The following is a 27,196-nucleotide window of genomic DNA, read 5'->3' on the forward strand; positions in this document are numbered from 1 at the left end:
TAAAAGGATGCGAGATGTGTAGGATGAGAAGATCTAATGATGATCGTCCGTATATTCAGGAGAGAGACAACCGAGAAAGAGCCAAATGCGAGTCCAGAGTCCAGCATCTTTTATCGTTGCATGACGGCGTGACAGCGGTGTTGAAGTCGTAGCTGCCGTAGCATCACCGGCAGCAGGTGTGGTGGACGACGACGAGCCAGCTGCATGTGGTTGCGAAGATGGCTGGGTGGCATTAGGCTTGGGAGGCTGTGAGCTACCCGCAGTAGAGTTCTTCGAGGGTAATGGTTTCATTTTCTGTTGTCGCTGTTTCGCTAATGCAGCATCCCTCGCTGAAGCGTTTCTCTACGTTACATCAGGTCGAGTTGAACGTCCGAGAAACAGAAATAACATACACGTTTGCCCTGAGCATATGGGGCCTCGACAACTGCGGGGCTGCGCCCTTGCAACTCAATTTCTTCACCACTTCGTCCGCGCCGTTTGAAAATGTTACGAGCCCAGTCAAGAGGGGAGGAGGTTGATATATCCTGGGTACTGGAGGGGCTGCGATGGAATAAGCGTCCAAGAAGTGTGGTTTCTTGTGGCGCTGAGGTCTGAAACCGCGGAGGTCAGGATGACGATCAAAGTGATAGTGATGACGTACATGAGCTGGTGGAACTCCATCGAAGAAACCATGGGGTACACGACCAGCAGGTAGGCGTTGCTGGACCGGAGGTCGTGTAGCATTAGCCTAGAGTGTATATGTTGAACAAAATGAGATTTTTGAATGAGCGTCACGTACATGGAGTGCCGACTTGTTGACCTAGCAGAGCGAGTTCAGTTGTGAGAATGTGATAAATGAGACTATCAGCTCACCTTCGAATGCGAAAAAAGTTCGTCGAGGCCGGCTCCTCTAACAATCGCAGCAACATCCCATGAGTACGCGTTTTTGTCATCACAACCGGTGGCTAGTAGCTTTCCATCCGCGGAAAACGACACGCAGTTCACTTGGTCTGCGTGCTGGAGGGGCGAGCTGATGGGTTGTCCATTGTCGAGGTTCCACAATCGCACTGTTTTGTCACCCGATGCGCTTGCGAGGATGCGGTCATTCGGCGATATTGCAATGGCAAAGACAATGTTAGTGTGCTCAACCAGAACCGCGGTTTGCTCCCACTTGGTTGTATTCCATGTCCTAATCGAGTAATCGTATGACCCGGAGATAAGCTTTTTTCCGTCCTTGGTCCAAGCCAGGCAACGCACTGGCTCAGTGTGTCCTTTGAGAGTTGTGACAAGCTTGCCTGTCTTTGCGTCCCAGATTTGAATTGCGGCGGGTTCTCTACCCGAGGGTTCGTCACGTCCACCAGTTGCAATCCAGGTCATGTCTGGTGAATAGACGACTGCCCACACTTCATCGTGTCCTGTCTTGATCGATGCAATTATGGTTTCTCCGCTTTCCTCGTCCCGTGTCTCCTCACTTTCCACGTCCCATTGCCTTGCTGTCCCATCGTCAGATCCGCTTAGCACTCTCCGGCCATCTTGACTCCAGCAAACATGTCCCACTTCGTCTTTGTGCCCTGTCCATTTAGTGATGACCTTGCATGTGTTAATGTCCCACAACCTCACTGCACCATCCTCACCCCCGCTACTAACCATTGTCTTCCTGTCCGGAGACAACGCTATACAGCACACTCCACTTTTTCCATCTTTCCATTCTTCTCCTATCTCACTCCCGCTAACCACTTTCTTCCCATCCGGAGACAACTCTATGCTTTTTATTGCACTTTCTCCGTCTCTCCAGTCGTCTCCTATCTGTTTCCCGCTCTTCAAATTCCACACCCGCAGCGAGCCGTCCTCTGAGCAAGTGATGATCCGCTGTCCGCCTGGCAGGTGTATGACGCCCCAGACACTATCAGTGTGTCCTTCAAATTTCTGGCGAGGCGTTATCGCTGATGTTTCTTTCGTTTTAGCGGTTGGTGAAGCCATGGTTCAGAATTCCGACTTTGGAGCGCAGCGCCATCTCAGTTTTCATCCATCAAATTTCAAAATCGTCATTTACGAGGAGGTTTCTCAGATGCGATGGGCGGGAAACAGGGAATAATGGTTGTTTGGGTCAAGTCAGAGTTGAATACATTGCTTCCCGGTACGTTGTCGTACATGCTGTATCCTCGTGTTCATTTCATAGCTTATACAGCATAGGCTGTGCAGCTGAAGCGCCCGAGCATCACAGGGTTACATTCCATTGAGTTTCAGTCCATGGTTAGCTAGTTTTCAACAACTACGGACTACGGAAGACGAGAGGCTGTTCTCTGCGAGGCGTTCTCATGCGTTCTTGATGACAGCTGCTGTTGAATGCGACGATGAATTAGCATTGCAGTGAGTTGAGTTGCCTATATGCTAGTACCTGTTATCTAATCGGCTCTGGAACATTCTCTTAAGTTCACTGCTTGGTGTTGTCTCCTGCTTCGAACAAGCACGCACATCAGATCAACGACAGTTTACGAACAAATGGCTAAGGAACATTCCCTGCCGCGCACTTCGTCCTTCTCTCCCAGCTGCATCATATTCCGCCTGGCGATCAAGATGGGGTATTGCTCACTGTGATTTTGAACAGACAGGTTCTGTTTCACACATCGTGAATTGGGTATGAGTAACGGTAGTACCTGATAACTGATCGCCAACCTGCAGATAAGATAAAGGAAACACGTACCGCGTCCTTGAGTTCGTTTTTTTTTCGTTTGAGGTCTTCTGTTTCACGCTGGAGATGATGTCGCGTGTCCATTCACCCTGGATAGTAATCGAACTTTGGCAGTAGGGCTGGGTTGACTTGTGGGACGTGACAAACGAGCATCTAGATTGATGCCAAGCCAATACTGCGTTCCGAAATCACCCTGTTGTTCTCCAAGTCTCAGGTTTTGACGGAATTTATGCTGTAGGTATCCGACAAAGTCTTGGAGTTTGGACAATGTGGAAGTCTTAAAGGCATCGCATGGATAGGTTCCTGGAGTCACACGCACAGTTATCGAGTCCTCAGGAGCTGGAACCCCAGCCTTCGAGTACCACAACATATGGAGGTCCTCGGTTCGTTCTCACAATACAATCATCGCACCTTACAGTTCGCAGTTCCTAATGACGAGGTTTGCTGATATTTTATCGTAGAATGTGCGTGGTGATCTAATGTGCAGCTCAGTGCTACGATGTAAGTTGCATCTTGGGTTATGCATCGATAGTGGAATCACAAATCACCATACAGATCAGCATGTGTAGCAACAGGGCATGTGTTAACCAGCTTGATACAATACATCCACTGTAAGTTCATAGACGTATGCCCTCGCCATGAGATGCAGATGATAGTCTGTTGAAGTTAGAGGAGACAAAACGAAGATGATGCACTTATAAGATCGTCAAGGGTCATCTTGGCTGCCGCTGTTCCAAGTAACTCGATGGCCAGGAGACTGGCTTGGGCCTTGAAAATATAATGACAGCTCAGCCCTGCTTTGGCTCGGCCTTAGCAGGGCCCTGGGAGAACTCTAGAACTTAGTAGTGTATCATGAACTGTACTTGAAAAAGGAAGATCGACGTAGCTTCTTTGTCACCATTACAAAAAGTGTCTTCGACACATGCCGGTGAAGCTAACGGTATTGCGCATGGGGACTGTAGGCCAAACGCCTTTGATTGGTATCTGGTGTGAAGTGTTAGTATTGATAGAAAACAAAAACAATGAAAGTGCGCACCATCAACGGATGCCTTTGATCAGCATCCAACCGCCTTCAATCAGTACCTGACGCTGGCGTGACGATCACTTGAGCAACATATGAATCATCAGAAAAAAGCAAGTCTGTACAGGACAGCGCCCTAGTGCAAAACACTCACGTGTTACGGAATGAGTTGCAAATCCCAGACCCATCAGATCTTAGATCCATTATGCAGGCGAAGGTGCACCAATCGTTGTTTTGTTAGAGAGGTCAGCACCATGTAATGGCCGCATATTGTGACTTAATGACTGTGACACAGGCACTTCGCAAAGCTCGTCCATGTCTCATGGCCAGAAGACAAACAACTTTTCCTCTACAAACGATGATTTGGACTGCGCTATCTGTATGACCTCACTAAAGGTCTCTGAAGTCTGACGTGAGCGTTGCAACAGTGAGTTCCTCTGCATCTGACGTGGGAGAAAGGGATTTAATTTACACAATGCACAATCGCTGGATTCGTTTCGACTGAACAACTCCAGTGCTTGTGCAGAGAAGGCACTTGAGTGTATACATACGGGCGAGGAGTCAAAGCAGAGCGCGCCAGATTCTAGGAGAGTGGCAGAGAACGAGTTTGAAATGTGGCACTAGTCAATGACGACGAGGATATCGTGATATGCGCGAGGGAAATAGTGCTGCATGTATCGACACCCTCGAATCCTTTGGTAACCGGGTTCGGCGACTGGTAGCACGCTATTTGCGACACGTTTGTCCAACAGCAGGTTTTTAGTTGCAAAAAAATGTATGAGCAGTATACAGTGTAGACGGAGGTGGCGAGGCGTCTGGTATCCGCATCGTAGATAAAGGACGGTTGGAAATATATTAGAGGGAGTGGGTCGAGTAGGTAGAGCACATCAACGAGAATCCGTCGAGAGATGTAAAGGCATGCGAGTCGTGAAGGATGATAAGATCTAATTATAACCGTCCATATATTCAGGAGAGAGACAGCCAAGAAAGAGCCAGAAGCGAGTCCAGAGTCCGGCCTGTCTTATCGTTGCATCTGGGCGCGAAGGTGTTGAAGTTGTAGCTGTCATAGCATCGCCGGCAGTAGGTGTGATGGATGACGAAGACTGTGGTTGCGAAGATGGCTTAGTGACATTGGGCTTGGGAGGCTGTGAGCTGCCTGAAGTAGAGTTCTTTGAGTGCAATGGTTTCGTTTTCGTTTTCTGTTTCTGTTTCGCTAACGCAACCTCCCTCGCTGAAGCGTTTCTCTACGTGATATCAGGTCGAGCTGAACGTCCGAGAAGGAGCAAAAACATACACGTTTGCCCTTCGCATATGGCACCTCGACAGCTGCGGGGCTGCTCCCTTGTAACTCGATGCCTTCACCGCTTTGTCTGCGCAGTTTGAAAAGGTTTCGAGCCCAGTCGAGAGGGGAAGACGGTGACATATCACGGGCACTGGAGGAGCTGCGGTGGAATAAGCGGCCAAGAAGTGTGGTTTCTTGTGGTGCTGAGAACTGAAACCGCGGAGGTCAGGATAATACTCAAAGTGATGGTGATAACATACATGAGAACGATCTGGTGCGACTCCATCGAAAAAACCTGAGGGTGCCCGATAAGCAAGCGGACGTTGCTGGATCGGACGTCGTGCAACATTAGCCTAGAGTATATATGTTGAGTACAATGAGATCTTTTTATGAAGGTGTCACGTACATGGAGTGCAGACTTGTTGGCCTACCAGCAGAGTGTGTTTAGTTGTCGGGATGTAGTGCAACGAGACTATCAACTCACCTTTGAATCTGACAGAAGATCGTCAAGGCCGGCTTCTCTAACAATCGCAGCAACATCCCATGAGTACGTGTTGTTGTCATTGCAGCCAGTTGCTAGTAGCTTTCCACCCGGGGAAAAGGACACGCACTGCACTGGCTGTGCGTGCTGGAGGGGCGAATTGATGGGTTGTCCATTGTCAAGGTTCCACAATCGTGCTGTTTTGTCGTATGATGTACTTGCGAGGATGCGACCATTCGGTGATATTGCAAGGGCCAAGACAACGTTAGTGTGCTCAGCCAGAACCGCGTTTTGCTCCTAGTTGGTTGTATTCCATGTCCTAATGGAGTGATCGTATGACCCGGAGATAAGCGTTTTTCCGTCCTTGGTCCATGCCAGGCAATGCACTTCCCCTGTGTGTCCTTTGAGAGTTGCGACAAGCTTGCCTGTCTTTCTCTCCCAGATTTGAATTGAGTGCTCAGGTTTTCCAAGCAAGAGCTCATTTTGTCCACCAGTCGCAATCCAGGTCATGTCTGGTGAATAGACGACTGCCCGCACTTGATCGTGTCCTGTCTTGATTGATGGTATGGGTTCTCCGCTTTCGTTGTCCCGAGTCTTCCCACTTTCCAGGTCCCATTGCCTTGCAGTCCCATCGTTAGATCCGCTTAACACTCTCCGACCATCTCGACTCCAGCAGACAGACACCACAAAGTTTGTGTGCCCTATCCATTTCGCGATGACCTTGCATGTGTCGATGTCCCACAACCTCACTAGTGACACCATCCACACTCCCGCTAACCACTTTCTTCCCGTCCGGAGACAACGCTATCCTGTATACTTTACTTTCTCCATCTCTCCAGTCTTCTCCTATCTGTTTCCCGCTCTTCAAGTTCCACACTCGCAGCGAGCCATCCAATGAACAAGTGATGATCCGCTGTCCGCCTGGCAGGTGTACGACGCCCCAGACATCGCTAGTGTGTCCTTGAAAGTTCTGGCGAGGTGTTATCGCTGGTGTCTCTTTCGTTTTAGTGCTGGGTAAAGTCATGCTCCAAATTTCCAACTACCAAGTGCAGCGCCATCTCCGAGTCAGCCTATATCCGTCAAATTTCAAAATCATGACTTACGAGGACGTCTCTTTACAGCGTTGGGTGGGCAGCAGGAATTAATGGCTATTTTTGTCAAGTCAGAGTTGAATCCACCGCTTCCCGGTGTGTTTTTACATGCTATATCCTCGTATTCGCTTCACAGCTTATACAGCATATAGGCTGTGCAGCCGAAGCGCCCAAGCATCACAGGGTCACGTTTCGTTTAGCTTCAGTCCATAATTAACTAGTTCTCAACAACCAGGGAAGACGAGAGGCCGTTCCCTACGAACCGTTCTAATGTGTTCCCAATGTCAGCTGCTGTTGATTGCGAGCACGATCATAGGGCCTTTGTCATTCGCGAAAGCCCCCTCCTAATCTTCCCGAATATGCCAGAAGTGTACGCGAGAACAGGACACTTTGAAATGAATATCCTTCGACTGAATACACTCTTCTCCCGGACCTGTCTCGGGAAATGGTATTATTTCCCAGGGAATATTGTTCCTTCTAGGTCGCGCACTGTGTTCTAGCCCTGTTGTGCTCCAACACTGTCTGATGCTAATGTGAAGAGACACAGGCAGGCGAGATAGTCCGCTGATGAGACATGCAAACACCGTAGATTGGCAAGGATCTATCTATCTATCTGGGTGCCAAAAACAAATATGTTCATTCATCAGTGCAATCATCGATGGAACGTGCGAGAAGGTGACCATCAACAGTGGCATTGTGCTTGTGCTTGGTGAGGATACAAATTTTACCGAGTTCTTCTGCTAATATAATATCGGCGACAGCACGAGAGCAGGCCAATGTCGAGGTCTGCTGTCAATCTGCTGGCAATGCGAATATAATCTGTTTGAAAGGGGATTTCAGGTGGATAGGTTCTTCCTACATTGCCACGAAGTTGTGTCAGAACGCATAAAAGCAAGCCGTTTTTCTACCGTTCCCTTCAGATTTATTTGATACCATTTCACACCCTCACAAACAATGCGTTTCTCCATCGTCCTCGCCGTTGTTGCTGCTCTGACAGCATCAGTATCTGCCGATGAAAATTGTCCCGGCCTTTGCAACGAAGTCCAGTGTTGTGCTGGTCAGAACTGCGTGCCGACATGGGTCCAAGAGCTTGTGAGTATCGGCAATTTGCATCCTGGATTGGTTCACATCACTCACCTGCGTGGTAGAATACAGTCGTTGATTATTGTGAGTGATTCACATATTGCGACAGTGAACTACAGTAAGTCGTGTTTCTGCTTTCACATCGGTGTAGTATGGTTGATGGCACGATGCATGAATAGTTCGTTGCAGAGTCGATCGATGTACTTGCTTCTGAATAAATATCACCGCCGCTAGAGCAATGGAGATCTTGAAATAGAGGAACATCTCGAAACGGTTGAATACATATGACTGAAGTACTTACGACACAAATCAAATTTGTATTCTTGCTGTAAGCTTCAAGATAGAACCGCCCTGATCTCCACCAGCGACTCGTGCAATTATCTACGGATGATCAGTTCTCGAATCACATCCGAAAGTCTTTATTTTACAAAGTTTAATATCACTCAACACTTCAACTTTGTCAGATGACGGCACTCGGAAGGCTGATTTCCAGCGCCAAGTCGAGTCGATGGACGTGTAAATCCATGCCAGTATGCGCTCGGAAAGAGACTGGAAGTTGATGACTGTAGATAGAGCGCGAGGATGAGGATGAGTCACGGGACGAATACGAAGATGATGTGACCTATCTTGAAGTCTGATATATCGGCCATCCCAGCTACCGGATGTGATGGTGTAACGAGGCATGACAAGGAGAGCCGAGGATGGGCTAAGCTGTGGGTGGAATAAGTGGTAGAAGAAGACGGGAGGCAAGGATATGGGGAGTGCGTCTGGAGTCCAGGTGAGGGTGAGTGGACCAGCATGAGGTCAACCAGTAAGTCAACAACCGGTGTGCGCACAGTTTGGTATATTCCAATCAATTGTAGTCTCCCATATGTGCGAGCCTTACGAACGACATCAATCACAGTATCCAACGTGTAAACCTGCCTACTCGTTTCAAGAAAATATTACACCTCTCACATCCCCAGAAATTCCCACTCTTGTCCGCTTTGAAAAGAGTAGGTGGAGTGCTGAATTCCTGGAGACGCTCATAGCAACCTACTACTGTAATAAGGCCAGCGTCGAGCACCAAAATACGGTGGTATGAAGAGACACGTCCGAGGTATCATCACATTACGTTCTTTCACTAAGAGTAAACAGGATAAAACACACGAACAATATAAAGTAGCGTACGGCCCTTGAATTTCGTCTGGAAGGTGCGATGGATTTTCTGTCAGTCTTGAGATCAATAGAAGCTCTACAAAGAATTCAACATCGAGCATCCAGGAGAACAGTACACATGCACGTGCGCGTCAAGAAATCTTGCATGCAAAAATGGACTGCGTATTGCATTTTGTTAGTAGAAATAAAAGGCCTGGTGGGCCGTGTCGCTTACATCAAGTAGTTCACTATCTGATTTCCGCAAGTCTGCACAACAGCGACCTTCAGCGTGAAAGAAGGGTAGACATCACAGATGAGTGACAAGGACAGATCTATGACAAGTCAATACATGTGCACGAACGCGAAGTGGACTACTCACCGAAAAGCTCGTCTCCATAATCGAGCAGTTCGTGCTACAACGTTTGCTCGTCACCTCTTAATGCCCCAGTATTCGGTGTTTGAAGGGTGCTATCATTTCGGATGGTAATCCACGTAAGTCATCCGGTGATCTGAAAACGAACAATGAGTACGATAAACACGTCCGGAAGTCTGGAACTTTTTACAAGGTTTTGGTATTGCCAACTATCGGATGATAGGACTCGGACGGCTCACTTCCAGCGTATCTTCAGGTCGCCACTGATGGATATGTAAGTGCCTGCGTGTATGCTGAAGGAAGGAAGTTTGTGATTCTTTCCGCTCGTGACTGTGGATAGAGGTAGAAGATGATGACATGACTCAATACCAAGATCGTATGGATTTGCCCACCTTCAAGCCTGGTATATTGGCTACAGTGACAAGGAGAGTTGAGGATGGGCTGAGTGGCGTGGAATGAGTGATAGGAAAAGACAGGAGTGTGAATGGAGTCGAGGTGAAAGGAAAAGGTCAGCGAAGGTGGCGTGCATTCGAAAGGTCAGAGAAAGAGTCTCAAAATGTTGGGCCAATGGTAGACCGGCACCAACATACAGTACTTCGGTAGAATTCACACGGCACCTCGTCGTCCATATGAACAGGTTGGATGCGACGTCCAGTAGTTTCTGGCAGATGGCGGCAGTCACGACAAACCGAGAACACAGCCGGACCGAACGAGCCGTTTATGTCAGTTCGAACTCCGCGAGGATATGACAACTTACCCAACGCGAGCATGATCAATGTCCAAGGCTCCAATTGCAAGTCGCCAAACCACCGGGATCTCTGATCGAATACTTGAAACGTTCAAGAAGCCTTTCGGGTCAAGTTTCCCAACCCAGGACACAAACACCGTGCAATCCTTCCCCTGATGGAATATACAAAATTCTGCCTCAGGCACCAGTCCCGACTCCCCCACCACCGATGAGCTCGATCCCAGAATCAGCGATCACATCCTCGATAAACCACGTGCCAAGCACATGAAAGAAACTCTTACAGTAGGCCTCGATGAATGAAAGGCAAGCTGAAGGTGATAGGTTACAGGCACTTGATGATCTCGAGATAGTGCGTTCCTCCGATTGTTCCATGATCGAACCGTCCTCATATTCGCTTACCAAGAAATACAGCTAGTTCAGAATATCGATAATGCGAATGGTGATCATACTCGCATGCATTGCTTGATGTGTGATCTGACATATGGCATGACAGAGACCTGGAGAAACTAGGGCTATGGCAACCCCTACACAACCTCCTCCTAGCACACAGTACAAGCTCGACACCCTCAAAATGCAAACCCTGTGGATAATTGGAACCACGCTACAAAACAAGCTCAGCGCTCAACTCGCCGTAAGTCCTCCTCTGAACTTGGATGTGGGTTATGGGCCGGATGGCGATCTTGGTTTGACATACAAAAACCTAGAGCACCATCTGGCCCATGATCCAAACTCAACCCCAATTCAGTTCATCCTAACTAACAGTACTTTGTGTTTCTGTTTTATTTGATAACAGTACCTCGACTTCGATCCCCTCCTCAAATACCTCTCCCCCCCATCAAACTCCCCAAAAACCCGCTAACGAGGCCTATATGCGCTTTATGGGCTCCTGAAACCGAACGCTGCTTCTGTGCAACAGACGAGTTCGGTGGGTGGATGGAGCGCGTTGAGGACGGTGCGTATCCTCCCATAATCCCTGTCCTCTTTTCAGGATGACGACAAGGATGACGACACACTCACATGCGTGACGAATAAACTCAGAAATCCGCGTCCGCAGAAAAACAACGTTCCTCCTCAATACAGTCCTCCCAGTCTCTTCCTCTCAAGTTAACCTCCAACCAATCATAAGCCTCCCCACATCAGAAACCGCACCACCCCAAATCCACACAAATTCCCATGCTTCGATGCTTTCTAATCCGTCGTCCATCTCTATGTCTGCTCTCACGCTCGCTGCGATTCAGGAGGAAGGAGAGGAGGAGTCCTTGTTCTTACTCGATGCGTTGATAACAGCCTTGATCGAACCTGTGCCATTCGGTGTTGATGGGGAGATGGACAAGGATGATGAACTTCCAGAGAATATTGTTAGGTGAGTCCGATCCCTATCCCACTTTTCCTTCCCTTCTTCCTTCCTTTCACTCCCGTATTGGATTGTTGATGCTGGGACGGACTTAGGATTTTGTACACGTTCGCAACAAGCTGCAATGGCGTTTTTTCAGCTGTCCAGAAACGAAGTCTTTTGGGTTCTTGGGAGGGATTGGAGCGACACAAGGAGAGGGAAATTTGAATTTTGGATTGGCGAGTGGGGAATGGGAGGAGTTGAGTGGGACTGTGAGGTTGTAGTGCGATGCGTGCGATGGGGGATCGTACTTGGGGTGAAATGGCATTTGATTTGATTTTGTTTAACACCACATCACACTACTAATGTTAGTGAATACTGATATCGGACGATCGTTCGTTGGTCAGAATGTGCGTAGCCGTGACTTGCATGATGTATGGGTAGTACACATTAATAATGCAGACAGAAATGACAAGGCATGTGGTATCTGTATAGTACATAAAGAACGGTTCGAACTACATCAGAGGGGAGTGGACGAGTAGGTAGAGCATATCAACGACAGTCCGTCGAGAGATGTAAAGGCATGCAACTCGCGAACGAAGATCTAATGATGGCCGTCCGTATATTCAGGAGAGAGACCAAACAATGAAGAGCCGGAAACGAGTCCAGAGTCCAGCCTGTCTTATCGTTGCATCTGGGCGTGACGGCGATGTTGAACTTGTAGCTGTAGTAGGATCACCGGCGGCAGGTGTGGTGGATGACGAAGACTGTGGTTGCGAAGATGGTTCGGCGACATCGGACTTGGGAGGCTGTGAGTTGCCCGCAGTAGAGTTCTTCGAGGGTAATGGTTTCATTTTCTGTTGTCGCTGTTTCGCCAACGCAGCATCCCTCGCTGAAAGCGTTTCTCTACGTTACATCAGGTTGAGTTGAACGTCCGAGAAACAGAAATAACATACACGTTTGCCCTGAGCATATGGGACCTCAACAGCTGCGGAGCTGCGCCCTTGCAACTCGATTTCTTCGCCACTTTGTCCGCGCCGTTTGAAAAGGTTTCGAACCCAGTCGAGAGGGGAGGACGGTGATGTACCCTGGCACTGGAGGGGCTGCGGTGAAATAAGCGACGAAGAAGTGTGGTTTCTTGTGGTGCTGAGGACTGAAACCGCGGAGGTCAAAATAATACTCAGAGTGATAGTGATGACGTACATGAGCTGGTGGTACTCCATCAAAAAAACCATGGGGTACCTGATAAGCAAGCGGACGTTGCTGGATGGGACGTCGTGTAGCATTAGCCTAAAATATGTATGTTGAGCACGACGAGATCTTTGAATGAAGCTGTTACGTACATGGAGTGGCGACTTGCTGGCCTGGCAGAGTGCGTTCAGTTGTGAGAATGAAATGAATGAAACATGCCTGTCAACTCACCTTTAAATCCGACAGGAGTTCGTCGAGGCCGGCTTCTCTGACAATTGCAGCAACATCCCATGAGTACGCGTTTTTGTCACCGCAACCGGTGACTAGTAGCTTTCCACCCGCGGAAAAGGACACACACTGCACTGGCTGTAGGTGTTGGAGGGGTGAATTGATGGGTTTTCCATTGTCGAGGTTCCACAATCGTGCTGTCTTGTCGGATGATGCACTTGCGAGGATGCGACCATTCGGTGATATTGCAAGGGCCAAGACAAGCTTGGAAGTATGGTCATCCAGAACCGCGGTTTGCTCCCATTTGGTTGTATTCCATGTCCTAATCGAGTGATCGTATGACCCGTAAATAAGCGTTTTTCCGTCCTTGGTCCAAACCAAGCAATGCACTGAGGTTGTGTGTCCTTTGAGAGTTGTAACAAGCTTGCCTGTCTTTGTGTCCCAGATTTGAATTGCAGCGCGTTCTCCACCCGAGGGTCCATCTCGTCCACCAGTCGCAATCAAGGTCATGTCTGGTGAATAGACGACTGCCCACACTTGATCGTGTCCTGTCTTGATCGATGCAAGTATGGTTTCTTCTCCGCTTTCCTCGTCCTGTGTCTCCCCACTTTCCACGTTCCATTGCCTTGCAGTCCCATCGTTAGATCCGCTTAACACTCTCCGACCATCTCGACTCCAGTAGACGGACACCACTTCCTTTGTGTGCCCTATCCATTTCGTGATGACCTTGCATGTGTCGATGTCCCACAACCTCACTGCACCATCCACACTCCCGCTAACTACTTTCTTCCGTCCGGAGACAACGCTATCCTGTACACTTTACTTTCTCCGTCTCTCCAGTCTTCTCCTATCTGATTCCCACTCTTCAAGTTCCACACTCGCAGCGAGCCATCCAATGAACAAGTGATGATCCGCTGTCCGCCTGGCACGTGTGTGACGCCCCAGACTTCATCACTGTGCCCTTCAAATTTCTGGCGAGGTGTTTTTGCTGATATCTCTTTCGTTTTAGTGGTGGGTGAAGCCATACTCCAGAATTCCTACTACGGAGTACAGCGCCATCTCAGCTTTCATCCATCAAATTTCAAAATCATCACTTACAAAGACGACAACGATAGGCGGACAGGAGGGCACAACGGACGTTTTGGTCAAGTTAGAGTTGAATCTACTGTCTCTTGGTACGTTGTACATGCTTTATCCTCGTGTTCGCTTCACAGCTTATACACAGCATAGGCTGTGCGACTGAAGCGCCCAAGAATCATCTGCCTCAGGTCACAACCGGTGACTCTCTCAGTCGACATTTCCAATATACGACGTGCTCATCACATCCGTTTGCTCCAGTTCCTGCGTTGAGGTCTAATTTCTTTATTTCGTCATAACATTTCTGCCTCTGTCGTTTACCATACCCGTAACCTAGAATTTTCATTTTCTCCGTTCAAATCCCACAGGTACGTCTGTACATCTGTCACTCGCTCATATGTCTACTTTGAAAATATACGCTGATAATACCTATAGCGTCCTCTTTCCTGACGACCGGACGGAGATAGGTGTGCACGTGGCCCCCGGAGATTACTGGTACTCGCGTCCTCGGTAAACCAGATGCACAACTCACGGAAGAGACTCTTACACTAGGCCTGGATGAAAGGCAAGCCGAAGATGATAGATTACAGGCACTTGATTATCTCAACATGGTGCATCCCGTCTCGTCCTATGATTGAACCTTGTGTGTCTTACAGTTTCTTGCTATGAAATATAGCTAATTCAAAATATCGATAATACGAATGGTGATTATACTCCCGATTGATGCGCGATCTCACAAATGGTACGACACAGGCTTGAAGAAACTAGGGCTATGAAACCCCTACACAACCTCCTCCTAGTATCCAGTATGAACGACACTCCCGAAATGCAAACTCTTCGGATAATCGGAACCGCGCTATGAAACATCCCAGCTGCTCAGCTCGCCGTGAGTCCTCTTTCAATGCATCCTCTTCCTACCATGTATCCAATCTACATCCAATTTCGCATGGCCTCGATTCAATTCACCCTAACTAACTGTACTTTGTGGTCATATTCTGTTTTATATCAGTATCTCGACCTCGACCCACTCCCCACACTCCTCCTCAAATCCCTCTCCCCCTCTTCAAACTCCGCCGAAACCCGCTCACAAGCCCTATACGCGCTTTCTGGTCTACTGAAACTGAACGCCGCTGCTGTGCAAATGATTGGTATGGTGGGTGGATGGAGCGCATTGATGATTTGTCTGGAATGTGCGTATTGTCCCACAGCCCCTACCCTCTTTCTATGCTCACAAACCTCACATTCACACACGCGACGAACACTACAGACTCGGAAATTTGCGTCCGCAAACAAACAACGTTCCTGCTCAACACACTCCTCCCAACCTCCTCCTCTCAAGTTAACCTCCAACCAAACATAAGCCTCTCAACCTCGTAAACCGCACCACCCCCAATCCACGCGAATTCCCATGCCTCGATGTTCTCTGATCCGTCGTCCGTCTCTACGTCTGCTCTCACGCTCGGTACCGTTCAGGAGGAGGGAGAGGAGGTGGGTCTTTGTCCTTGCTCAATGCGTTGATATCAGCCTTGATCGAACCTGTCCCGTTCGGTGTTGAAGGCGAGATGGACAAGGATATGTCGTCAAGTACCTTAGGTGAGTCTTATCCCTTCCCACCTTCCATTCCCGTATGAGATTGGATTGGGTTGTTGGTGTTGAGATGGAACTAGGATTTTGGTACACATTCGCGACGAGCTGCGACGGCGCATTTTCAGATGTGCAGAAACGCAGTCTTTTGGGGTTCCTAGGTGGGATTAGAGGACGCAAGGAGAGAAGTTGAATTTTGGATTCTGGGAGAAGTTGAGTGGGGCTGTGAGGTCGTAGTGCGGTGCGTGCGGTAGGGGGTTGTGATGCGATGCAGTAAGAGATCGTAGTGCATACGGTAGGGAATCCTGATCTGATGTGATACAGTAGGGTGGAATGGAATGGCATTGACAACGACATTTTAGAATCAGCCCTTATAACACGTGCAGTGCGTGAGACAACAAAGGTGTATCAATTTGGTAAACAACGGAGTCGGGGACTGGTGCTCGCCGCCGCTACGATTACATAGTACGAGTGAGGACTTGTCACAATCCCGTGGGTACTTCAGCAGTCAGGCACACCAGCAAACACAAAATCATACACGAAAGAAGGAATCAAGTGCTAGGACTTCTCGTCCGTGATCCATGGTTCATCCGACGATAAATCCACAGCAGGCAAACTTCCCCGAAGATCTGATATTTCTTCTGCGCTGATGTTGTATGATTGTAGTAGCTCAACAAATTGATCCAACGAATCGCGGTTTGCGCGTTGTCGGAAGGTTAATTGCTTGTTGTACTCCTGAATCCGATTATGGACTTTTCCACTCATTCGTGACTCGTGGTAGGACTTGACTGCAAGCTTGATGGCTCTACGAGACAGTTCCTGGTTTTCCGACAGGAGATACAGCGTCTGCAACACAAGAGTCAAGTCGATGATGTATTTCATGAAGCGCTGGAGCGCCGGACGGCTGAGAAGAGACTTGACGTTATTCTCTCGATGAAGGATAAGTAGCAGGACGTACGCCTCCTGATACACCTCGTAGACCCAACTTGCGACCACAACGCCTGCCGCTATCGGCACTACGATGGGGGCTGCAGGTCCGGACAGGGCAGATACGATACCCGCAATGGCACCCACAATAGTGAGCCCAAATGCACTGCGAACATTGGATGAGATGAAATTCATTTGTCGCATGAAAGACTGCCTTACAGGTTCTTGTTGGGATTGGCAGTAGGTCCAACGTCTAGCTCATCGACCATGTTCGTCATCAGTGTCCTGAACTCTGGGCTGCATAAATACTGCGTAAGCCACGTCAGAATATGCAACAACGAATAAAGAGAGCTATTACATCATTAGGGTCTCGGAAGTTCCACACATTGACGATGTCGGTGTGAAGCACGTGCAGACAGTCCCACATCGAATGCTTCTTGAATGGTACGCTTGATGCAAGCGCCTTCCAGTATTCTGAAAGACAGACGTGAAGGCTCAGATCATGTTCAGTAATTTTGAATGCAAAATCGAGACAGACTTCTCTTGCCAACCCTGACACTGCGTAAATCACAAGATAAGAAGAATGAAACAAGCGAGGCTCACTCTATAGATGCCTTTATGTTGAGTCCAGGATCCACTCGCTGAGCGACGGACGTCATGACCGACGCGTCGGCCCCAACATGCTTGCAAACGAGTTCTTCAGTGGTTTGGATCAAACGGGCCAGCGTCTCTTTATGGTTTCCATTTGCTGCGCTCAGAATTTACTAAGAACGCAAATGATAATCACAGCAGCGACACCCACTGGAGACCGTAACATGCGGGATATCCGATTTTGCAAATTTCTCTAGGGGTGCGATGCAGACTTCCTGTATCTTGTCTTCTGCGCTATTCTTGATGAGTTCCTTGATGGCCTCCTCGCTCAAACCCTCGAAAGAGGACTTGTCCATAGTTCGCTCTACGTGGACGAGGAGGGTGTCGTATTTAGTGAGAACGGTAATAATGGGAACTTTGACCTGCGTTAGCTATGACCTGTGCGGAGCGGTAGCAATCCATTGACATACTATTTCCCAGCTTTCCCTCGCGCTTCGATGTGAGAAATTGCTCCACGCCGGTCTCTAATAAACGCCCGCCTGTACAGGGTATTTCAAAGCAAAGCCTTGTATGTCGTCAGTTTGCCGTACAAACGCACTAAGACGGAGGCCCTACCAAACGGCGTGCAGCTGATTTTTCAAATCAGGCATCACTTCCCGACGGTTAATGAAATCTTGGACTATTTTGAGGTTGTCTTCTTCCCCTGGTTCAAAACCCTTGCTATCGTGAAGAACAAACTTGTTGTTCTGTGGTGAGATAAACTCGTAGTCGATGTTGACCTCGCCTGGCTTATCGTGTGAAGCGGTCTATTGACGGTATGAGGAGCTATGCTTGTTGAAGTGTCATGCTCAACCTACCGCGTTTTGCACTCCAAATGCGTGGTTGATCAGCGAAGACTTGCCAACGCCAGTCTATTGGAAGTACCGTGTTAACACCGGCCTGGGATCAGCGAAAGCCTGGTACCTTTCCTATAACTAGAATTCGGAACCTTTGAAGCCTCTGGTGTCAACTTAAAGAATGGCATTTCGCGGTGATCCAGACTCACTGAGGACACTTCCGAAATATTTCGTCGGTGGTAGGCCGGAGCTCCGTGGTTTCGTCGGAAGAAGAGACAAGTTGCTCAGACTGCTAGTCTATGACTTAGATTTCTTTTAATGGGAGACATGGAATCTTACTTCGGCTGTTGGATTCCCGGAAAGTTCGACGACGATCGTGATGTTTTTATGGACCTTGTTATATTCTGTGCATGTGAGGTTGAATCTATGAGTGATCATTACGAGAGCGCGATTATTATTGTTTCACCTCGTCTTTCTCCTGTACTACACTCGCGGAACATGTCTTCCGGTTCGAAAGTAATGTCTTCATGCTTTGTCTTCATCCCAAGCCATTTCGTGGACCGCACATGCAAGGAAAATGTATCCCCACGAGAAAGCTTCCTGTGATAGAACACAATAGCACATCAGGTGGGTACATTCGTTAGGGTCGAGTCCCTACATGGGTGGAGAGAACGTCTGTCGTAAGACCTTTTTCTGCCCCACTTTTGATTGGGGTGGGCGAATTCCGTACTTCAACAGACTCCACATTCTTTTTCGAGTTGCTGAAATCAACGCTGACACCTATTGGATATACTATTTCAGTGGGATTGAGAATTTCGTTGATGAAGTAACTTGTACCAGATATATAGAGAGGGCGAACCGGCGTTGGAGCGTCAAGAGAACTAGCCATGGTGGATGTTAAGGAAGACTCTTCTTCGTGACGGTGGATTTATCTGGAGGCCGAAGGGAGGCCCATCCCTCGTGTCGCACCAAGGCTAGCTATTCTTAGTTAAACAGAGTTCATGGTACCCTGTTATCATTCGGGCCTTACTTGGTTCCTTTGAACAACTTCAAACCCTGAGCAGAAAAAGTCCGGACGTACGGCATTCACAATGAAAAGACCCCCAGAGACCAACCAGAGACATGGTGTAACTTAGCTAAGACTATCGTCCCTTAACTGTTACGCCAAAAGGCAATGATACTGAAAGCTTGTGCTTTAGTATCGCAGACAGTATATTCTAATCAACATATTTCGAGCCTACGGAAAGTCATCCACTACGAGTCTGGGGGTCTTGTATGTTCAGGATTATGTAAAGGTTTTCGAACCGAGTAACTTAAACTCCGAATGATAAATCGATAACAGGTTACAGGGTACCAGAAACCGAGTTAGGTACTACTAGTACTACCCAAATTAATAGTATACTGACTGCCTTGATTGATTGCTGCGATGGTCTCCGCATTGCCCACTCTTACGGATTCTTGCCATGACCCAACATAGACATTGAATATTGAGTCATCACTTCCGAATGATCAAAGCTACACTGACGCCAACTCCTCGTGTATGCCTCATGCAGTATATAGCTCCATCATCTTTAGGTATAGTACTACCCTTTACCCACGGACCCTGTGACCTGGGTCGGATCGAGATACTGACTGCCTCGATCGATGCGGCTAGTATTTAGGTGCTTGGACGGTCGTCAGCGTTGCCCACTCTTACGGATCCTTGTGACCCAACACAGATACTCCGTCACTTCCGAATGATCAAAGCCACGCTGACGTTTGACTCCTCGTGTATGCCCCATGTGGTATACAGTTCCATATACCCATTGCCCACTGAATCTAGATGGGCTGATTTCAAGTTGGGCATTCACCGAGTTCACACACTGTAATAATTATAAGGCTACACCAATTGCAACGCTTTTCCTTCACATTCGCCTTCCCCATGGATCCCTCAAAGATAAGAGAGAAAATCGGTCGCTTTCGAATCCTCGTTATAGGGAGAGCGAATGCAGGAAAAACTACCATCCTTCAGAGAGTTTGTAACACACGGGACAACCCAGAAATATACAACAGCGCTGGGGAAAAGGTGGGCATCACAATGCTAGCAGGAGGATGGTAGTGATGACTGAGCGATGAATATCAGATCGATGCCACAATTTTGATGGCTTCAACAGAGGTGGCGTGTACTTCTAATAGTTGGTAACATGAACTGACACGTTCTCAGCGTGGAGAGCATGATATCGAGCATGAAATGGTGTTTCAAAGTAACCCAGGCTTCGTCTTTCACGATTCATGCGGGTTCGAAGCAGGCGGCGAATCCGAATTCGGCAATGTGAAGGCATTTATTGCGCGCCGTTCTAAGGAGGTCAGATTAACGAATCAACTCCATGCTATCTGGTAATTGCAACTGATCAATCGCGACATGCGCTATCTCACGGTTTCAAAATAGGTATTGCATTCCAATGGACGAGGCAAGCAGGTCGTTCACCAAAGGCGAAATCAAATTTTTCTCTTGCAACACGGGAAGTAGTAAGGTTTCTCATCTGACTATTGATGATGTCCGACTGATGCACAAAATCGCAATTCTCAGTTCCAGTGATAGTATTGTTTACTAAATTCGATGCCCTCTACAACACCGCATATGCAGAGCTGAAATCAGAGGGAGCATCGAGGAAGCAGGCTGAAGAACTGGCGCCGCAGCGCGCGGAGGAGTCATTTGCGATTGGGTCACAATTGCAGTTTCTATACCACTCCAAGGACATTCGACGCCCTCCAAAATGTCATGTATGCCTCGCTAGTAAGTTGTTAATGGTGGACTTATGATTTCGATACATGATAACACTGATCCGTTAGGCATGGACAAGGATGATGCAGATTGCGGGTCTCTCATCGAATGCACAGCTGCAACTCTGGATGATGAAATGCTGAAGCAATTATTCGTCTCGACCCAGCAGACCAACTTGGAGCTCTGCATGAAATATGCGGTTGAGAGGTAACTACACATAGTCTCGTTTACCTGCCATGAGCATTAGCGACTGATTGTGTCCAGAATACTCCCGGAATTTTTGGACTCTGAGACACCAGCATCTAAGGGTCATGAGGAGATAATAGGGAGATTGGCTGCCTGGTTTCCACATATTGTGGTAAGATTATCGGAAAGTTCAAAGGTTGCTCTCATTTTAAATACCTTGGGGGTTTACTTGCAGGCAGTACGTCTGTTAATCCTCCTTTGAGCTCAAGCTATGCTGATCGAAGTGGTTGCCCACTGTTTACAGGTTGTGAGTGTATCAATCCTCCTTTGAGCTCAAGCTGTGTTGATCGAAGTCGTTGCCCACCATTCGCAGTATGTGAGTGTATCAATCCTTCTTGGAGCTGAAGCCATGCTGATCGAAGTCGTTGCCCACCGTTTAGCAGTATGTGAGTGTGTCGATCCTCCTTGGAGCTCGAGCCATGCTGATCGAAGTCGTTACCCATTATTCCCAGGAAGTGAGTGTGTCGGTCCTCCTTCGAGCTCGAGCCATGCTGATCGAGGTCGTTCGCAGGGTGTGAGTATGTCGATCTTCCTTGGAGCTCAAACCATGCTGATGGAAGTTGTTGCCCACCGTTTGCAGTATGTGAGTGTTGTCGATTTCCTTCGAGCTCGAGCCATGCTGATCGAAGTCGTTCCCCACCGTTCGCAGGTTGTGAGTGTGTCGACCATCATTTGAGCTCGAGCTATGCTGATCGAAGTCGTTGCCCACCGTTCCTAGGAAGTGAGTGTGTCGATCCTCCCTCGAGTTCGAGCCATGCTGATCAAACTCGTTGCCCACCGTTCGCAGTATGTGAGTGTGCCGATCCTCCTTGGTGCTCGAGTCATGCTGATCAAAGTCGTTGGCCACCGTTCCCAGGAAGTGAGTGTGTCGGTCCTCCTTCGAGCTCGGGTCACGCTGATCGAAGTCGTTCCCCACCTTTCCCAGGAAGTGAGTGTGTCGACCTCCTTCAAGCTCGAGACATGCTGATTGAAGTCGTTGCCTACCGTTCGCAGGGTGTGAGTGTGTCGGCCCTCCTTGGAGCTCGAGCCATGCTGATCGAAGTTGTTGACCGCCGTTCGCAGGAAGTGAGTCTGTCGATCCTCCCTCGACCTCGAGTCATGCTGATCGAAGTCGTTGCCCGCCGTTCGCAGGGTGTGAGTGTGTCCATCCTCCTCGACACTCAAGCCATGCTGATGGAAGTTGTTACCCACCGTTTGCAGCATGTGAGTTTGTCGATTTCCTTCGAGCTCGAGCCATGCTGATCGAAGTCGTTCCCCACCTTTCCCAGGAAGTGAGTGTGTCGACCTCCTTCAAGCTCGAGACATGCTGATCGAAGTCGTTGCCCACCGTTCGCAGGGTGTGAGTGTGTCGGCCCTCCTTGGAGCTCGAGCCATGCTGATAGAAGTTGCTGCCCGCCGTTCGCAGGAAGTGAGTCTGTCGATCCTCCCTCGAGCTCGAGCCATGCTGATCGAATTCATTTCCCATCGTTCGCAGGAAGTGAGTGTGTCGATACTCCTTCGACCTCGAGACATGCTGATCGAAGTCGTTGCCCACCGTTCGCAGGTTGTAAGTGTGTCGATCCTCCTTCGAGCTAGACCCATGCTGATCGAAGTCATTGCCCACCGTTCGCAGTATGTGAGTGTGTCGATCCTCCTTCGAGCACGAGCCATGCTGATCGAAGTCGTTGCCCATCCATTAATAGTGGGTGAGTGTGTCTAACCTCCTTCGAGCACGAACCATGCTGATCGAGGTCGTTGCCCATCGTTTCCAGGATGTGAGTGTGTCGATCCTCGGAGCTTGAGCCATGCTGATCGAAGTCGTTGCCCACCGTTTCCAGCGTGTGAGTGTGTTGATGCTTCTTCAAGTTCAAGCCATGCTGATCAAAGTCGTTGCCCACTGTTTACAGGTCGTGAGTGTATCGATCCTCCTTCGAGCTCGAGCCATGCTGATCGAAGCTGTTGCCCATCGTTCGCAGTATGTGAGTATCTCGATCCCCCTTGGAGCTCGAGCCATACTGATCGAAGTCGTTGTCCACCGTTCGCAGGCAGTGAGTGTCAACCTCCTTCGAGCTTGAGCCATGCTGATCGGAGTCGTTGCTCACTGTTCCCAGGTTGTGAGTGTGTCCATCCTCCTTGGAGCTCGAGCCATGCTGATCCAAGTCGTTGCACAACGTTCCCAGCATGTGAGTCTGTCGATAGTTCTTCAAGCTCGAGCTATGCTGAACGAAGTCGTTGCCCACCGTTCGCAGGTTGTGAGTGTATCGGTCCTCCTTCAAGCTCGAGCCATGCTGATCGAATTGGTTTCCCACCGGTCGCAGGGTGTGAGTGTGTCGATGCTCCTTAAAGCTCGAGCCATGCTGATCGAGGTCGTTGCCCACCGTTCCCAGGAAGTGAGTGTGTCGGTCCTCCTTCGAGCTCGAGCCATGCTGATCGAAGTTGTTGCCCGCCGTTCGCAGGGTGTGAGTGTGTCCATCCTCCTTCGAGCTCCAGCCATGCTGATCGAAACCGTTTGCAGCATGTGAGTCTGTCGATCCTCCTTGGAGCTCGAGTCATGCTGAATTGAAGTCGTTGGCCCCCGTTCGCAGGGTGTGAGTGTGTCTATCCTCCTTGGAGCTCGAGACATGCTGATCGAAGTCGTTGCCCGCCGTTCGCAGGTTGTGAGTGTGTCGATTTCCTTGGAGCTCGAGCCAAGCTGATCGAAGTTGTTGCTCACCGTTCGCAGTATGTGAGTGTGTCGATCCTGCTTCGAGCTCGAGTCATGCTGATCGAAATCGTTGCCCACTGTTCACAGGTTGTGAGTTTGTCGATCCTCCTTGGAGCTCGAGCCATGCTGATTGAAGTCGCTGCCCACCGTTCCCAGCATGTGAGTGTGTCGATCCTCCTTCAAGCTCGAGTCATGCTGATCCAAGTCGTTGCCCGCCATTCGCAGGGTGTGAGTGTGTCGATTCTCCTTGGCACTCGAGCCATGCTGATCCAGGTCGTTGCCCACCTTTTGCAGGGTGTGAGTGTGTCAATCCTCCTTGGAACTTGAGTCATGCTGATCAAATTCGTTGCGCGCCGTTTGCAGGGTGTGAGTGTGTCGATCATCCCTCGGGCTAGACCCATGCTGATCGAAGTCGTTGCCCACTGTTCCCAGCGTGTGAGTGTGTCGATCCTCCCTCGAGCTCGAGCCATGCTGATCGAAGTCGTTGCCCACCGTTCGCAGTATGTGAGTATCTCGATCCTCCCTCGATCTCGAGTCATGCTGATTAAATCATTGTCCATTGTTCGCAGACTGTGCGTGTGTTGATCCTCCCTCGAGTTCAAGCCATGGTGATCGAAGTCGTTGCCCACCGTTCCCAGGAAGTCAGTGTGTCGACCCTCCTTCGAGCACGAGCCATGCTGATCGAAGTCGTTCCCTACCCTTCCCAGTATGTGAGTGTGTTGGTTCTCCTTCTAGCTCGGGCCATGCTAATCAAAATCGTTGCCCACCGTTCACAGTATGTGAGTGTGTCGATCTTCCTTGGAGCTCGAGCCATGCTGATCGAAGTCGTTGCCCGCCGTTCGCAGGGTGTGAGTGTGTCCATCCTCCTAGGAACTCCAGCCATGCTGATCGAATTCGTTGTCCACTGTTCGCAGGGTGTGAGTTTATCGATCCTCCTTGGAGCTCGAGCCATGCTGATCGAAGTCGTTGCCCACCGTTTGCAGGGTGTGAGTGTGTCGATTTCCTTGGAGCTCGAGCCAAGCTGATCGAAGTTGTTACTCACCGTTCGCAGTATGTGAGTGTGTCGATCCTCCTTCCAGCTCGAGCCATGCTGATTGAAGTCGTTGCCCACCGTTCGCAGGAAGTGAGTGTGCCGATCCTCCTTGGTGCTCGAGCTATGCTGATCGAAGTCGTTGCCCGTGGTTCGTAGCGTGTGAGTGTCGGTCCTCCTTTGAGCTCGAGCCATGCTGATCGAAATCAATGCCCACCATTCGCAGGGGGTGAGTGTATCGATCCTCCTTGTAGCTCGAGCCATGCTGATCGAGGTCGTTGCCTACCGTTTCTAGCAAGTGAGTGTGTCGATCCTCCTTGGAGCTCGAGCCATACTGATCGAACTCGTTGCTCACCGTTCGCAGGTTGTGAGTGTGTCGATCCGCCTTGGAGCTCGAGTCATGCTGATCGAAGTCGTTGCCCACCGTTCGCAGGGTGTGAGTGTGTCGATCCGCCTTCGAGCTCGAGCAACTGACCAACGAAATAATCGATCCCCTGACAGCTTGTGAGTGTGATCATCCTCTGTCCACCTGCTGCCTTCCTCACCGATGCAATCACTGACCCCTTGTCAGGATGTGAGTGTATTGATTCTCTGTCGACCTCCTGCCTTCCTCACTGATGTATTCACTGATCCCTTGTTAGGATGTGAGTGTATTGATTTTCTGTCACCCTCGCGCCATACTACCCGAAATCATTGCCGCTTCAATTGACAGATGGTTAGTTGGTCGATCCATCATCGGGCTCGAGCCATACTCACTGACGACATCGCCCATCCGTTTATAGCGCGTAAGTCCATCGATCCGCAGTCGAATTGGAGCATCACTGATCAATGAAATTGCCGATCCTCATGGACAGTTCGTGAGTTTGTTGATCTGCTGTTGAGCTCGAGCATTGCTAATCCACGACATGGCTGATCCATCGACAGATGGCGAGTCTCTCTACCTCCTATTGAGCTTTAGCCTTGCTCACTGATATCATTGCTCAACCACCGACAGAATGTCAGTGCGCTGATCCTCCGTCGAGCTCGAGCTTTGCTTACGTCTGAAACCGGATCTCCCTCAATAGAAAGTGAGTGTTTCATCCTGGAGCCTTGCTCATGAACGACATCGGTGATCCATCAATAGGAGGTTAGCTTCTTCATCCTTCTTTGATTTCGGACCATGCTGACCGAAGAGTTACATATTGGCAGAAAGTGAGTGTATCGATCCTCAGCAAAGGCAGATGATATTTAACTTTCGATCGTGATTTAACCCAGCTTTATCGCGCTGATCGAGCAGCCATGGGGTCTAAGTTACTCTCAGTGGTATGTCCAACTGTTCACAGATTATACCCATGTTCCTCATGTTGCGAATGTGCCAGGGCTCTCACTCGTCACCCTTGGGGAACATTGTTCAGCTCAGTTCTGGTGAATTTTGAGGCTACGTTGTGATGAATCTGCTTATTATTGATCACCTAGCTGCTATCATTATCTTGGAACACTCTTTCTACATTTTCGACACACGGCGCTATCTTCGGGACCAGCAAGAGTCTGTTCCCTCTTGTCTTGTCGCTCTCGAGCAGTACATGGCATCTCCGCATGCGGGTGCTGTCAGGGAAGGCGTGAGCGCTGCTGTCCAGGCATATAAAGAAGCTGTGGCTACTGCCGCCCGCGCATATGAAGAAGCTGTGGCTACTGCCGCCCGCGCATATGAAGAAGCTGAGACTACTGCCGCCCGCGCATACGAAGAAGCTGTGACTACTGCCGCCCATGCATTTGAAGAAGCTGTGAGGACCTTGCCTGCTTGGATCGCAAAGTTACCGTTTGAACGCCTCCAGAGGAAGGCAAAAGAAGCTTTTGAACGCTCTAAGGAGAAGGAGAAAGAAGCCTTTGAACGCTCTAAGAAGATGGAGAGAGTGACTTTTGAACGCTCTAAGAAGATGGAGACAGAAGCTTTCAAACGCTCTAAGGAGGAGGAGAAAAAATATTTGGGCTCTCAGGCGAAGGCGGAGTTGATTAAGACTCTTCTTGAAATCACTTTAAATCATCGCCTGCGTATGTTTCACCCTCATGTTGTGACAGCAATCTCACTGATCCGCTTGTCTTCAGCAAGACCTTAATGTTGGGCAATGCAACCCAACATCAACGATGTTCTGGTTCGGAGGGAAGCTGAGGCATCTCGGCTGCGAATGCAGGTTGCTTGAAAGGTCTGTCGAGGTAGATTCAGGATGTGGAACTGTACGAAATGGTTGTAAGGTCACGCAATATGGTACTTGGTCTGGTATGGCGTATACGTGTTTGGGGAATGTCGGTCACCTTCAGTCGAGACAGTGGCGAGAGGTACTGCGCTTGATGTACCTCCAAAGTATCCGTGGTCCGATTTCAAGCACATCAAGGTTGGGTATGTTGTGCTCCACAACTTGTCTCAACTTGCGTGACTTTTCTAAAGATATCCCATTTCATTCAAACCGTACACTAGGTACATAGACGCATTCAATTAAAGGTTCCTGACAACGCCAGTGACTCCTGATGGATAAGATTGTAAGTAGTTAAGACTGTCGTCCCTTAACAGTTACGCCCAGACCGTTAGGCCAAAAGGCAGTGATAATCAAAGCTCCAGCTTGATTATCTCGGACAGTATTTATGTTGATTATGGGAACTCAGGTAAGCAACGAGCTTACAAAGATCTTTGAAAAGACCTGGCCGCGAGCGGAAGCTACTGTATCATTTCGACCTTAGGTTCGTCACACCGTCACAAGCTCGACGAACCAAACCTATTTTCACCTGGGTTTCCCAATAAGTAAGCCTTACTATAATAGTCTATTATGTGTTGTACCTACTAT

At 49.1% G+C, this 27,196-nt stretch overlaps 4 protein-coding genes across 4 annotated transcripts; 2 read left to right on the top strand and 2 right to left on the bottom strand.

Moving 5' to 3' along the window:
* Positions 1–4,636: 4,636 nt before the first annotated feature.
* DFJ58DRAFT_847252 (uncharacterized protein) lies at positions 4,637–5,115 on the bottom strand (the record flags this gene model as incomplete). The annotated part of the gene is made up of 2 exons (XM_041393424.1): positions 4,637–4,936; positions 4,987–5,115. 2 exons carry the CDS (start codon positions 5,113–5,115, stop codon positions 4,637–4,639), a joined length of 429 nt encoding a protein of 142 aa, XP_041236676.1.
* Positions 5,116–10,401: 5,286 nt separating this feature from the next.
* Positions 10,402–11,463, top strand: DFJ58DRAFT_749985 (uncharacterized protein; the record flags this gene model as incomplete). The annotated part of the gene is made up of 4 exons (XM_041387709.1): positions 10,402–10,570; positions 10,681–10,839; positions 10,926–11,250; positions 11,337–11,463. 4 exons carry the CDS (start codon positions 10,402–10,404, stop codon positions 11,446–11,448), a joined length of 765 nt encoding a protein of 254 aa, XP_041236677.1. The 3' UTR covers positions 11,449–11,463.
* Positions 11,464–14,222: 2,759 nt separating this feature from the next.
* Positions 14,223–15,158, top strand: DFJ58DRAFT_193029 (uncharacterized protein). Its single transcript, XM_041379161.1, has 3 exons — positions 14,223–14,327; positions 14,393–14,906; positions 14,984–15,158. The coding sequence occupies exons 2-3, from the start codon at positions 14,618–14,620 to the stop codon at positions 15,091–15,093; spliced, it is 399 nt and encodes a 132-aa protein (XP_041236678.1). The 5' UTR covers positions 14,223–14,327; positions 14,393–14,617; the 3' UTR covers positions 15,094–15,158.
* A 599-nt stretch (positions 15,159–15,757) lies between these two features.
* On the bottom strand, positions 15,758–18,731 carry DFJ58DRAFT_193038 (uncharacterized protein). Its single transcript, XM_041379162.1, has 16 exons — positions 18,492–18,731; positions 18,313–18,434; positions 18,121–18,254; positions 17,994–18,058; positions 17,864–17,943; positions 17,782–17,806; positions 17,676–17,729; positions 17,434–17,624; positions 17,289–17,383; positions 17,030–17,233; positions 16,831–16,975; positions 16,766–16,779; positions 16,586–16,701; positions 16,447–16,535; positions 16,259–16,393; positions 15,758–16,204 (listed from the first exon to the last, which is right to left on the bottom strand). The coding sequence occupies exons 2-16, from the start codon at positions 18,399–18,401 to the stop codon at positions 15,859–15,861; spliced, it is 1,782 nt and encodes a 593-aa protein (XP_041236679.1). The 5' UTR covers positions 18,402–18,434; positions 18,492–18,731; the 3' UTR covers positions 15,758–15,858.
* Between the last annotated feature and the right edge of the window lie 8,465 nt (positions 18,732–27,196).

Source organism: Suillus subalutaceus (genome assembly GCF_016647625.1).
Source record: "Suillus subalutaceus strain FC151 chromosome Unknown DFJ58scaffold_209, whole genome shotgun sequence".
NCBI lineage: Eukaryota > Fungi > Basidiomycota > Agaricomycetes > Boletales > Suillaceae > Suillus > Suillus subalutaceus.

What these genes read in the sequence shown, in the direction of transcription:
- DFJ58DRAFT_193029 (XM_041379161.1), top strand. Translation starts at nt 14,618, where the DNA reads ATGCATCCTCTTCCTACCATGTATCCAATCTACATCCAATTTCGCATG. An exon ending in ATTGATGATTTGTCTGGAAT is followed by an intron (nt 14,907 to 14,983) that starts GTGCGTATTGTC and finishes CGAACACTACAG; the next exon opens with ACTCGGAAATTTGCGTCCGC.
- DFJ58DRAFT_193038 (XM_041379162.1), bottom strand. Translation starts at nt 18,401, where the DNA reads ATGTGGAGTCTGTTGAAGTACGGAATTCGCCCACCCCAATCAAAAGTG. An exon ending in CATTTGGAGTGCAAAACGCG is followed by an intron (nt 17,625 to 17,675) that starts GTAGGTTGAGCA and finishes TACCGTCAATAG; the next exon opens with ACCGCTTCACACGATAAGCC. An exon ending in TACGAGGTGTATCAGGAGGC is followed by an intron (nt 16,205 to 16,258) that starts GTACGTCCTGCT and finishes GTCTCTTCTCAG; the next exon opens with CCGTCCGGCGCTCCAGCGCT.